The sequence below is a fragment of the Callospermophilus lateralis genome, chromosome 7 (genome assembly GCF_048772815.1).
Source record: "Callospermophilus lateralis isolate mCalLat2 chromosome 7, mCalLat2.hap1, whole genome shotgun sequence".
Lineage (NCBI taxonomy): Eukaryota > Metazoa > Chordata > Mammalia > Rodentia > Sciuridae > Callospermophilus > Callospermophilus lateralis.
In genome coordinates this window covers 112,814,411-112,826,869 of record NC_135311.1, presented here as the reverse complement: position 1 = coordinate 112,826,869, position 12,459 = coordinate 112,814,411, and the positions used below count along the sequence as shown (strand labels likewise).

Sequence of the window (12,459 nt, the reverse complement as noted above, 5' to 3'; positions counted from 1 at the left end):
ATTATGATTTCCCTCCTATTCCTCACACCTAAATATATATGTGTGTCAATTTCACTGAAATATTTGCAAAACTGAAAACATGGACTTAAAGGGCTAACTAAACCCACTGAAAGAAAGTGGGCATTCATAATGCCCATTGATAAAGATTAATCATCCTGTTTTCTATTCTTCCTTAGTTCTCAATGCACATCTATTTCAAGATCTTCAAAAACAGTATCAGATCCTGTTGCTTTATATTGTTTTTTCTCTCTCTCCCAGTTTATATTTGGCAATCCAAATTCAAAGGTTTGTTTGCTTTGCTTACCCTCAACATCTTAGGATGCTCTTCTGAATTTGTATGCCCCTTATATAAGGCAACCATACATTCCAGTTTCAGTTCTGGCTTACACATGTTGCCTAAGCATAATTTGTTACCTAAGCACAATTAAGGATAACATGATCTTTCAATCTTAGGAGCTTCTACTCTAGGCAGCAAGTTAAATAGCCACTTTATTCAGACCACAAAAACAGATGGTTAATGATCAAACACAGCAGGTACTTTGTCAACGCAGGCTGCTTGGCTGAACTAGTTGGCTGAATTATTATATGAACGACTATTCCAGTGCCAGCTCAGGTCCCTGGGACACTCTTTTTGAACAAATCTGGGTTTTCATTACTATAAAATACATTGATTATCAAGTTAAGCTAAGTGTTGCCTATGAGAGACAGTTAAGGAATTTACTCCTAATCAATGGATTTTTAACTGTAATTAGCATATTGACTATAAAACATTTAATCAATAATAAATGGTTTCTCTAAATGTTAAGGATATTTTTAAAAGTGTGTCCCATTAAGTGAGCAATAATTAGTCATAATTTGATTTAAATCATCACTACCTTATTTAACATAATCCTTTTAGAAAATGTTTTGAAGTTGAACATAAGGTTTTAAATTATAATGGATTTTTAAGAGATAATACATCTATCATTAATCACCTATCACGATCCACTCACAAAGCAATTTATTATCTTAAGTTGTATCTCAATATTTGTAAAATTAGTTACTGAGTCTAAGTCTAAGAACTTGATGGGCAAATGAAGTTATGACCAGCAACAATCCACATGTCCCTCAAATGGTGATTAAACTGTGGTAAATACAAATGATGGAATATATGCAATAAAAGGGAACAAACTGCTTATCTCCATAACACTCATTTATCTCAAAATGCATTTTGCTAAATCAAAGAAGTCAGACTCAAAAAAGGGTTCCTAATCCCATTTGCATGAATTCTGGAAAAGGCAAAACTCCATGGACAAAGAACAGATATTTGCCAGGGCCTACCAAAACGAAGGGGCTGACCACCAAAGGACAATATAGAGCACTTTTACGTATCTTGATCATAGTGATGGTTATGTAAGTATGTTAAAAACAACTGGAATTACACACCCAAGAGTGAATTTTACCATATTTTAAAATTAATTTTAGGGTTAAACATAAAGAAGTAGATTAGATCTAGAAGGGGGGGGAAGGACAACAACAAAATGTTCTCTTACACCCTTCAGAAGAGAACAGAAAACAGTGTCTATACAGCTATGACTAAACTGCTAACCCGCAGTGCAACATCAGGGTCCTCAGCCAGCACTTCTTTCTGCTTACCTCTCTAAATCTAGACCTCATCTCCATCTAACTCAACCTTTCAAACCTTCTGAATACCTATGGTCACCTTTGTTTTTTAACCCTGGTTCGTATAATGACATTACATTCAAAATCCATTTCTGCCTTAACATGCACTCACTGGTACCAATCCATTTCCTTTCTTGAACCTCAAGTTATATTAATCCCTTAATTCCTGATTCTATCCTGACTTTGTTCTGACAACTAACCTGATCATGTTCTCTTCCCAGTCTTCAACTGGGGTTCTCATGTACCATGAGTAAACCAGCAAGGCCTGCAATTTCATCTATTCAAATCCTTCAGAAGTTGCAAACTCTTAAGCCTCACTTAGGAACAGATACCCATGTTTTCTCATCCCAAAAATGTGATGTCCTTATTTTGTACAATCAAGCTCTTACTTACCCTTAAGCCCTCTTTCTTGTTCAGTTTTGTACAAAAACATAGATAAGCAGTCAACTTTTTTTTTTTTTTTTTTTTTGCGGGAGGAGGGGAGGTACAGGGATTGAACTCAGGGGCACTCAACCACAGAGTCACATTCCTGGCTCTATTTTTTGTATTTTATTTAAACAATCTTGCTAAATTGCTTAGGGCCTCACTAATTTGCTAAGGCTGGCTTTGAACTCACAATTCTCCTGTCTCAGACTCCTGAGCTGCTGGGATTACAGGCATACACCACGGTGCCCAGCAGCAGTCGACTTCTTCCTCACAAAAATCAGCCATTTACTCTAGTATTAAAATTACATTCTTATCTTCCTTCTTCAGGATAAATACCTATGATTCCTTGCAACACTCTTCATTATCTAACATTATATTTTTTCTCAAATCTCTCCAATTTCTCTTTTCTACATCTTTTAATTCTTTCTTTTTTGAGGGCAGGTAGGGATACTCCCAGGGGCACTTAATCACAGAGCTACATCTCCAGCATATATATATATATATATATATATATATATATATATATATATATATATATATATATATATATTGGGGGGGGAGACAGGGTCTTACTAAGTTGCTGAAGCTGGCTCTGAACTTGTGATCTTCCCGTCTCACTGGGATTATAGACTGGCATGCATTACCATGCCCAGTCTTTTTTTTTTTTTTCCTTGAGATGTGGTCTCACTAAGTTTCCCAGACTGTCCTTGAACTCATTAGCTCAAGTGCTCCTCCTACCCCAGCTCCCAAGTAGCTGGGACTACAAGCATGAACCATAATGTCCCCTTCGCCTTTTTAAAATAAAGTGATCCAAATATGATATCAATGAGTAATAGATAATTTATAAATAATTATAGTACAATACTAACATGGCTCCCTAAAAAGAATCTCTTTTGCAAAGAAATTAATGAATTAACTACAAGGTTGGAGGATAGAGAATCAATCAAACAAACAAAAAAACCATGATCTCAAAATCTCGAAACTTTCGAGTTACTTCTCTGCCACTATGTTTGTGTCCTCACAAACCAAAAAACACCAATCTTCAATTACTTCACCTTTATAATCTCCCATTCCCAGACAAGAAAGAACTTCCCCCCTCAGCACCAACCCCCACAACAAAGGCAGAGGGACTTTCGTTACTATGAATTAATTGTAGTTATCTCCCCAAGATTGGGAAGTTTTTTTTTTTTGGGGGGGGGAGGGGGTAGACAGACAGAATATTTTTTATTTTCATATTAAGGATAGAACTCAGTGCCTCATATGTGCTAAGCAAGTGCAGGCAATCTTTAAAAAAAAAGGTCTTACTATCTTCTCACTGTTGACAATTACTTCCTTTTTTGTTGAAACTACTTCCTTTAGTTCAAATATATATATATCATTTTTCTCAACTTAAGAAAAGGGAACAAGGTTATGAAAAATTAAGCTGGGAAGGAGAGAAAGAACTCTTCTTTTAAACTAAATTTCGCTAATGACTTGTTTTTCCATAATGTAAGCAAAATATTTACCTTTAAGATAATTAAGAAGCATTATTCTGAATTAAAGAATAACACCCCTTCCCCAAAAAAAATTCAGAGAAAATAGAACTAATGAGAAGAGGAGATAAAAGATAAGACATTTAAAACAGAGACAGATTGTAGGATATTTACTTAGGGAGAAAAGAGTTGTAATCAATGGGAGAAGAAATAAATAAATCTGTCCCTCAAACTCAGAAGTCATGGACACAAAATATAATTTAATTTTGGTTTCTTGTTTAAAAAAAAAAGCAATAATGTGGCTACTTGAAATGAGTTACAAGGAATAGAGAAAAATGGATTTAAGATCATCGATGTACATGAAAGGGTACCAAATATAAAGCAAAATTTTATAATAAAAGCTTCTTTCATGAAAAATTGAGCAAGGAAAAAGTAGCCATATAAAAGCTTCTATAATTCAACACTATACTTCAAGTTTACGTTAGTTTTTATACCTCTCTCATAAAACAATGAACAGGAAGCTACACCATAAAAATAAAGGGAAGAAGATGCTATGAGTTACTTCTACCTCTTGGACCTATTGGGATCATGGCTGCATCAGGAAAAATCCTAAGAGGTTAAAGTCCACCCCATACCCAAGACCAAACTCTACTCCCACCCCACCTTGGCTCAATGGTTTTCTCCCACTGTGGTGAGGATGGTTTTGGAAAAGCTCCTCAAATGCCAGGAAACACTGTAAATACAAAAAGAAAAAACAATTCATAAGTACCAAAACTTAACTAACATTTTGGTCTCCCTCACAGGGAAGATTGGTATAATGAAAAAAGTACTAGTCTACAAAGAAATCAAGCTCTGGCTGTAATTCCAGGTGATTTGGGGGTCAGGGTAAAGGATCCAGGATACACATTGTTTTTGATGTCACTAAACTGGTAATATAAGCCAGAAACTGTTGATGCATCTCTGTCACTAACTGAGTAGGAAAAGGAAGTCATCAGAGAAGTTAGCAGAACTAAAGGATACAAAGAGACATTGCTGATAAAATAACTTCAGAACCCGGTCCCAGTTCTTCCCGAAGTATTTTTCCATCTAAGGTAGTCTATATTGGGTTTCTGTGACTGGCAAGTAAGTCTGGTCAGTACACTTGAGTCCTAATTCTACAGTGAACCTCAGCAAGAACCCATCTTCTGGCCTTTGTTTCCACTTTCATAAAGCTTTCAATGCATTTGAACAGCACTAAAACTTATTTTTCTTTTTAAATGAAATCTCATTGAGATATAAAAAATAAGTCAGGCGTGGTGGAGCACATCTATAATCCCAGCTACTTGGGAGACTGAAGCAAGAGGATTGGAAGTTCAAAGCCAGCCTCAGCAACTCAGTGAAGCCCTAGGCAATTTAGTGAGTCCCGGTCTCAAAATAAAAAAGGGCTAAGGATGTAGCTAAGTGATTTAGTACCCCTGGGTTCAATCCCTGGTACCAGAAAAAAGACTATACTCATATGAATGAATTTTGTGCATTTTTAAATAGCAATTTCACATGTATTTCTGACCAAAATCAACGAGAACAATGACTAAATACTCCTCACTTTGAGACCAAAAATAAGTGACTCTATTACTATAAATGTACATTGTAGACCAAAAATGCTATTCATTCGTTAAGACCAGAATCAATGAGAACAAGGCTGTTTTGATATATCAAAACTTTTAAAATCAAAGACTAATGGCAAAAACTCATGATACAATTTATTTTTATATTTGTTTTAGCTGCACATTGAGATAATCATAATTCCAGAAGAATAGTTTCAAAGAACAACATATTTCCACATCTGCCTTATCCTGTGACACTATTTAATTAAAAATGGAGAAAATCTTTAACTTTTGAACAAAAGAAAATCAGCCTGAAGGCACAAATTTTCTAAAAACTCTTGAACTGGTTAAAATTTAGTAAATAATATAGTTAACATTCATGTGTTGGTTTTTAATTAATTTAAATAAAATCAAATGTTTATGAATCTATTAGTGCTTTCATAGATTTCTAATAAAATAAATCTTTGATTTTTTAAAAATATTTTTTAATCTAATTCATATACACTGTCTACAGAAAATTATAATGTAAGATATATAAGAAATTAATGGTTTTTTTAAATAATGTCTATTTAAAGTAAAGAAAAATTTCACCACCAATTCATATTCACAATCTTAAGAGTTATGCGTATGGACAAAACTTGAGACTATTACAGTAATAATCTATTCAATCTTAATGAAAACTATTTGATAGAACAGATCACTGAAAGTGCTGTAAAATGTTTATTACATAGAAGTGACAATATTAAGACAAAAATGAATACCTCTCCATCTCTAACTGTTAAGAAGCTAATAGTCTAGCAGAGAATACAATTTATATATTCAACAAGGTTGTCTCCTCAGTGCCGCCAATCACTGTGCAAGCAACTAGGGCTAAACAATGAACCAGATACACATGATCCTACACCTTCATAAATTTAGTATTTAACCTATAAGTATTTGATAACTAATGAACACTTTGGAAAAAGAAAGGTGGGGATGAGGAAAGAGACTATATGATTGGTTAACATTTTTGAAAGACTGTTGGCTACTATGTGAAACTTACTATAAATTGGAGACAGTAAGCTCCAAATTAGATAAGTTAGGACAATGATAATGGCAATGATGATGACCTTAACAGGAACATAAAAGAGAGAGCAACAAACTCAGTTGAAGTATAAGGAAACAAAAAAATACTTCACAGAAGTAATGTTACAGCTCAATCCTGAAAGACAAGGAGTAGAACAAATAAAGGCAAAGATGCAGTGAAACCAAATAACAAACATGTCTGGGAAACTTCAAGATGTTCCTCACAGTGAATCTTGAATGAGGTGAATCACAGCTGCAATGATAGATTAAGAAAAAGACAGTAAAGGCTATATTATAACAAAGGAAGTATACCACCTCTAGGACATGGATGAGTAAGCAGTGTACTTATGTAATCAGCCTTACATTTTAGAAATAATTCTTTCAGGGACAATTAGCCTCAAAAAAATACAAGCAGCCTAGCCTTGTGCCACCAGTCACTGCGCAAGCAACTAGAGCTAATCAATGAACAAGATAAGATACACATGATACATCTTGCCAGTAGGTATACCGTCTCAAAATTCTAATCTAGTAATTTATCTTGACAACAAATATGATCCAAACAAGTACTCTGAGCTTAAGAAACCAAACAAATTTAGTCCACATAGTATGACATGGCTATTAAGACAACAAAAAGGGAAGTATCTGTAGATAAACTCTCAAAATGTAATTTTATAATAAGTCTTCTAACTTTAAAATAAAGTTGTTTCTCTGTTAGTACCACATTTTCTTAGTTGCTCTACATTATCTTCTTAACTCTGCCTACCTCCAATTTTTAACATTCTATTTTTATGAGCTAGGGTTGTGGCTCAGAGGTAGAGCACCACCTAGTATCTCATTTGAGGCACTAGATTCAATCCTAAGCACCACATAAAAGATAAATAAATAAAGGTACTGGGTCCACCTACCACAATAAATATTTTTTTAAAAAATTACATTTTTTAAATGTAATTTAAAATTTGTCTGCTCCACTTGTCAGTTATATATAGATCCACCCTTTATATGCTTCATTTCAAGAAAATAAATCCTACCTTTCCGGGGTCATCCTTTGAACGAGGCACTTTAAGGAAACATTTGTTCAGTGACAGATTATGTCGTATGGAATTCTGAAATTAAAGAAGAAAAGTCATTGGGTTATGGAATCCAAAACATAAAACCTATCTGTAAAAACAGAATCAGAAACCTAAATATCCCTATGCATTGTAATACAATTACAAATGGTATAAAATTATTTTATAATGGGCTTCAAATTAAACCTAACTTTCCAATACAAATAATACAAAGGGAAATAGTTATTAGAAAAGACATTTTCTAGTGGATTCCATAACAATGTAACATATGTAGTACTGTAAATGTTTAAGACCTTTTAACAATGCAAGAATAAGCCTGTGATGTAATGTTAGGTGCCAAATATAAAACTACATGTCACAGCTTTAATCATATTTTTCAATTTTTGGAAACAAATCAGAATGCAAATGATATAAATTATTCTACAATGAATTTTAGGTGATAATTATTTTCTTATTTTTTACTTTCCTATAAGGTCCAAATGGTCTATAAGGCACAGATATTAGCATTTTTAAATTAATTTTTTAAAATGTAATTAATGGATTTAATTAATGTATTTAGTTAATTTAAATTTTAATTAACTAACTTAATTAATCTATTTTTTAGAATGTAAGGACTAGGAGTGTAGGAGGGTGCTTGCCTAGCTCACACAAGGCCCTGGATTCAATCCCGGGGGGGGGGGGGAGTTTTTAAAATTCCACTGCTCTATTACAAAAGCATACAAAAGTCAATTCGGAGCCAGATGTAGTGATGCACACCTGTAATCCCAGCAGCTGAGGAGGCTGAGGATCACGAGTTCAAAGCCAGTCAGGCAAAAGCAAGGTGCTAAGCAACTCGGTGAGACCCTGTTTCCAAATAAAATATAAAATAGGGCTAGGGTGTGACTCAGTGGCTGAGTGACCCTGAGTTCAATCCTCAGTACTCCCCCCCCCCAAAAAAAAAGTCAATTTGATTCTCACTATATCTGTAGTGGGAAAAAACACATGGAAAGATATGGCTACAAAGGACTAAGAAGAACATCTAGGATCCTCAATGTAGCAGGGAAGAATAAACCTGGGTGGTAGGAAGATGCCTTTGGAGACCTAGTAAGTCTGTGAAACACGAAATTTATTCATGAGTAAGTGGGACTATACCATAATTCTCACAGAAAATACCCCAAAGTTCTTTTCTTCTCAATTAAATGCACCAAAATCCATTCCCTGATAATGTTGTTACCAAATGACCACATATTTGGTGAAGAGAGGCCCCAACTGTATTTAACCACTGCTTAGAATGGTACCTTCTGGGGTCATTTTCTGGCATAATCTCATAGGGGTGAGTTAAAAGTTTTAAAAGAGGTACACAGCTTATAAATTCAAGCCTACAGTATTGCCAAAATAGAAATTTAAAATTTATGAATGGGAATTCTACCTCTACTTGGTATATAAGCAGCTACAAATGATGCTCCCTCACAAAAAAATGAGAAACACTGGGTAAATTGAAAAATCACACAGGTTGTAAGGCAACTAAGCAAACAACATTCCTAAAAGAGACAAGGCTATTCAAAGAAGAACTGGACGTGCAAACTGCCTCAACTTTGGCAAGGTGTGGGAAAAAGATCTGGCCACCATTAAGTAGGTAACAAGAAATTAGTTAAAATTCTAAAGGCCAACCACGGGCTAGTGAGTTAGTTTAGAACAAGGGCTCAAGACAAAGAATTTCCACCCACTCTTAAACTTTCTCCTTAAGCCTTTACCATGTGCTCTTTAGAAACATTAGGGTAGGATAAGAGACTGGAAAACATCTTCCTTAGTGGCACAACTAGCAAGGAGGTGACCGAAGATGGCAAAATAGTGAGGGGTAAGGGAGCTACAAAACCCACCAACCTTGCATGTATTTTTACAGAGAAAAAAAAATCTAAAATCTAAGTTTGAAGTAGAAGCAGCAAAATCTCTCAACCACAGGACTCTGGCAAAAATTCATTATTTCTCAGGGGAAAACAGAAACAAAACACTTTTGTCTCTAGAGAGGAATAGGAAACCCAAGATACACGCAAAGATCTACTGGTACTGGAGGAAAGCCTTTCTGTGGAGGTGATATAGAAACTACCTTGGGCTCAGCATTCTATATTGACACCATGCAAAAGGTCTGCTGCAAGTGGGGAAGTGGCAGACACTCCCATTCAAAACCAACTACAAATACAAGGTTAGTTTGGCTGAGGGAAAGAAGCACTGAAAAGTCCTACCGCCAAGTTGAAGAGCCTACGTATGATTGAGGCTGGACCAACAAAACAGAGAAAAACCCTCGCCTCTTACCAAATAAAAAAAAAAAAAAAAAACAACTTTGCACTGAATATAAACAGCACTCTACTGATAGAACCCCATGTACAACAAGGTAGGGAGAGATGCCAAAGTCCAAAGAGATGGAAAAATGAAAAAATCATATTGCATCCAATGCCCACACTCTAAAAGCACAAGGTAACAGGAACCTACTACTGAAAGAATGTAAAGTGTGCCATATATTAAAGACCATCAACAAAACTCAAATTCAGTTCAACTGTGGACAGACTGACTTGACCCCCACTGCAACATATAAAACCCCTAAGAAGGGCTGGGGTTGTGGCTCAGCAGTAGAGTGATCATCCAGCATGTGCGAGGCCCTGGGTTTCATCCTCAGTACACATTAAAAATAAATAAATAAATATTTTTTTTAAAAAAAGGCCAGAGAAAAAAGACACTTGTCCATTTACAAGTACAAATACTATTTACTTCAAATCTCCACTATTCTTCTAAACATCATGTATCTGGTACAGAATCAAAAAAGTACAAGGCATAGAAAAGCAAGGGGAAACCCCACTATCAAGAGATAAAGCAACCAACAAAACCCAACTGAGAAATAATTCAGGTATTACAACTACCAGGCAAAAACTTTAAAATAATCAGGATTAACGTTAAAGGGCCAGCAGAAAAAAATTGGACAACTTGCATAAAGAGATGGGGAATTTCAAAGGAGATGTGAAATTATATGAAAGAGACAAAGATAAATGACAGAAATAAAAAATCCAATCAAAGATAAAGAATTCCAGGCTGGGACTGTAGCTCAGAGTTACAGTGCTTGTTCAGCAATCCTAGGTTTAATCCACAATATTCCCCTTCAAAATAACAGTAAAGAATTTTTTGGGGGGTGCTACCGGAGATTGAACTCAAGGCACTCAATCACTGAGCCACATCCCCAGCCCTATTTTGTATTTTATTTAGAGACAGAGTCTCACTGAGTTGCTCAATGCCTCACTGTTTGAACTTGCAATCCTCCTACCTCAACCTCCTGAGCCACTGGGATTACAGGTGTGTGCCACTGCACCAGCCAATGGAAAAGAATTCTTAAAATGGGTTCATCAGTAAGCTGGACACAACTAGAGAAAGGTTTGGAGAACTTGAAGATAGATCAACAGACGTTATCCAAACTAAAACCAGCCCATACATGCGTATATGCATGCAAAGACTTAAAAGAGAAAGAATCCTTCAAGAACTGCAAAACAATACATGTAATTCAAATCCCAGAAGGAGAAAGGAAAAAGAGTGAGGCAGAGGAATATCCGAAAAAGTATCAGTGAATAACCTTCCAAAAATAATGCAAGACAACAACTCACACATGCAAGAATTTCAGAAAATACCAAGCAAAATACACTAAAAATCCACACATGTATAACAAGGTAGGGAGAGATGCCAAAGTCCAAAGAATGGAAAAATGAAAAAATCATACTGCATCCAATGCCCACACTCCAAGCACAAGGTAACAGGAACCTACTGAAAGAATGTAAAGTGTGCCATATATTAAAGATCACCAACAAAACTAGAGTTGTAGCTCTGTGGTAGACTGTTTACCTAGCAAGCACGCAGCCCTAGGTTAGAACACCAGCAACACACATAAAAAGGACAGAAAATAATCCATACCCTTATCTTCATTGTAGTTAAAATGCTAAAAACCAAAATGAAGAAAACATCTTAAAGGCAGTCACAGGAAATAAGATTATGTCATAGAGGAATAAAGACAAGAATTACAGCAGAATTCTCCAGAACAATGGAGTGATATTTTAAAAAGTACTCAAAGGAAAAAAAGTATCAATTATATACACAGTAAAAATCTCTCTCAAGAATGAAGGCAAATTAAAGACTTTCAGGCAAACAAAAGCTTAAAGTACCAGCTTGCTGAAAATGTTATAAGGAAATTCTTGAGCCAAAAGAAATCAAATGGAAACTTAGGTCTATAAAATGAAATGAAGAGTGCCAGAAATGGTAAAAATGATGGTAAATTTAAAGTACATTTTTATTACTTGTAATGTCTTTAAGACAAATATAATAATTTAGTATAGCACACAAAATGTATGTAAAAGTAAAATGTACATCAATGACAGAAAGGATGGATCAAAGAGATTGAAAAAATATAGTTCATAAAGTTTAATCCTATTTGAAGGCAGAACATAGTAAGTTAAAGATATTACAAAGGATTCTGCCCCCTCAAAACCCTAAATATTGAAATCTAATTCCCAATGTGGTAGTATTTATAGATAGGGCTGGGTGGGGGTAGGCAATGATTAGGTCAATGTTTTCTTCATCAAAGGAATCAGTTAAAAAAAAAAAAAAGAGTTCCCATAGAGTTTGTTTGCTGCTTGCACTCTGTGAGATTACAATGAGAAGATTGCCATCTATGAATCAAAAGGTAAGCCCTCACTATGACTAGTTCAATAACTTCAGTCACCAAATCTGGCAGTGCCTAAATCTTTGACTTCCCAGTCACCAGGACTTTTAGAAATAAACTGTTGTTTGTAATCCACCAATCTACGCTTTTTTGTTTTAATAGCCTGAACAAACTAAGACAGGCAGATGTATATAGTAAACTCTAGAGAAATATCCAAAAAGAATTTAAAAAGAGATACAATAATTAAAATAAATGTGAAAATAAAATGGAATCATAAATACTGAATCCAAATCTTAAAGAAGACAGGTGAAAAGAACAAACCATCAGACAAAATAGAGTTCTTCTATTCATCTTAAAAGTTCAAGATGGAAGTAAAAACAAATCAAATCAATATCATCAGAAAATAAGAACCATTATTTTGTAAATGGTTCAGTGTGAACATTAGGGGAAGAATAAACCTCCCTTTGACCTTTCCACTCTACCAAAAGCTTACATACTGGAAAATTTCA

General features: G+C 34.9%; 1 protein-coding gene across 2 annotated transcripts in view; it reads right to left on the bottom strand.

The window, feature by feature from the left end:
* The window catches only part of Foxj3 (forkhead box J3), a 113,834-nt gene that overhangs the window by 56,342 nt on the left and 45,033 nt on the right, over window positions 1-12,459 (bottom strand). For both annotated transcript variants that reach the window (XM_076860628.2, XM_076860629.2), the window contains exon 4: window positions 7,237-7,311. In XM_076860628.2, the coding sequence (XP_076716743.1) occupies window positions 7,237-7,311 (75 nt within the window). The remainder of the gene's footprint in view (window positions 1-7,236; window positions 7,312-12,459) is intronic.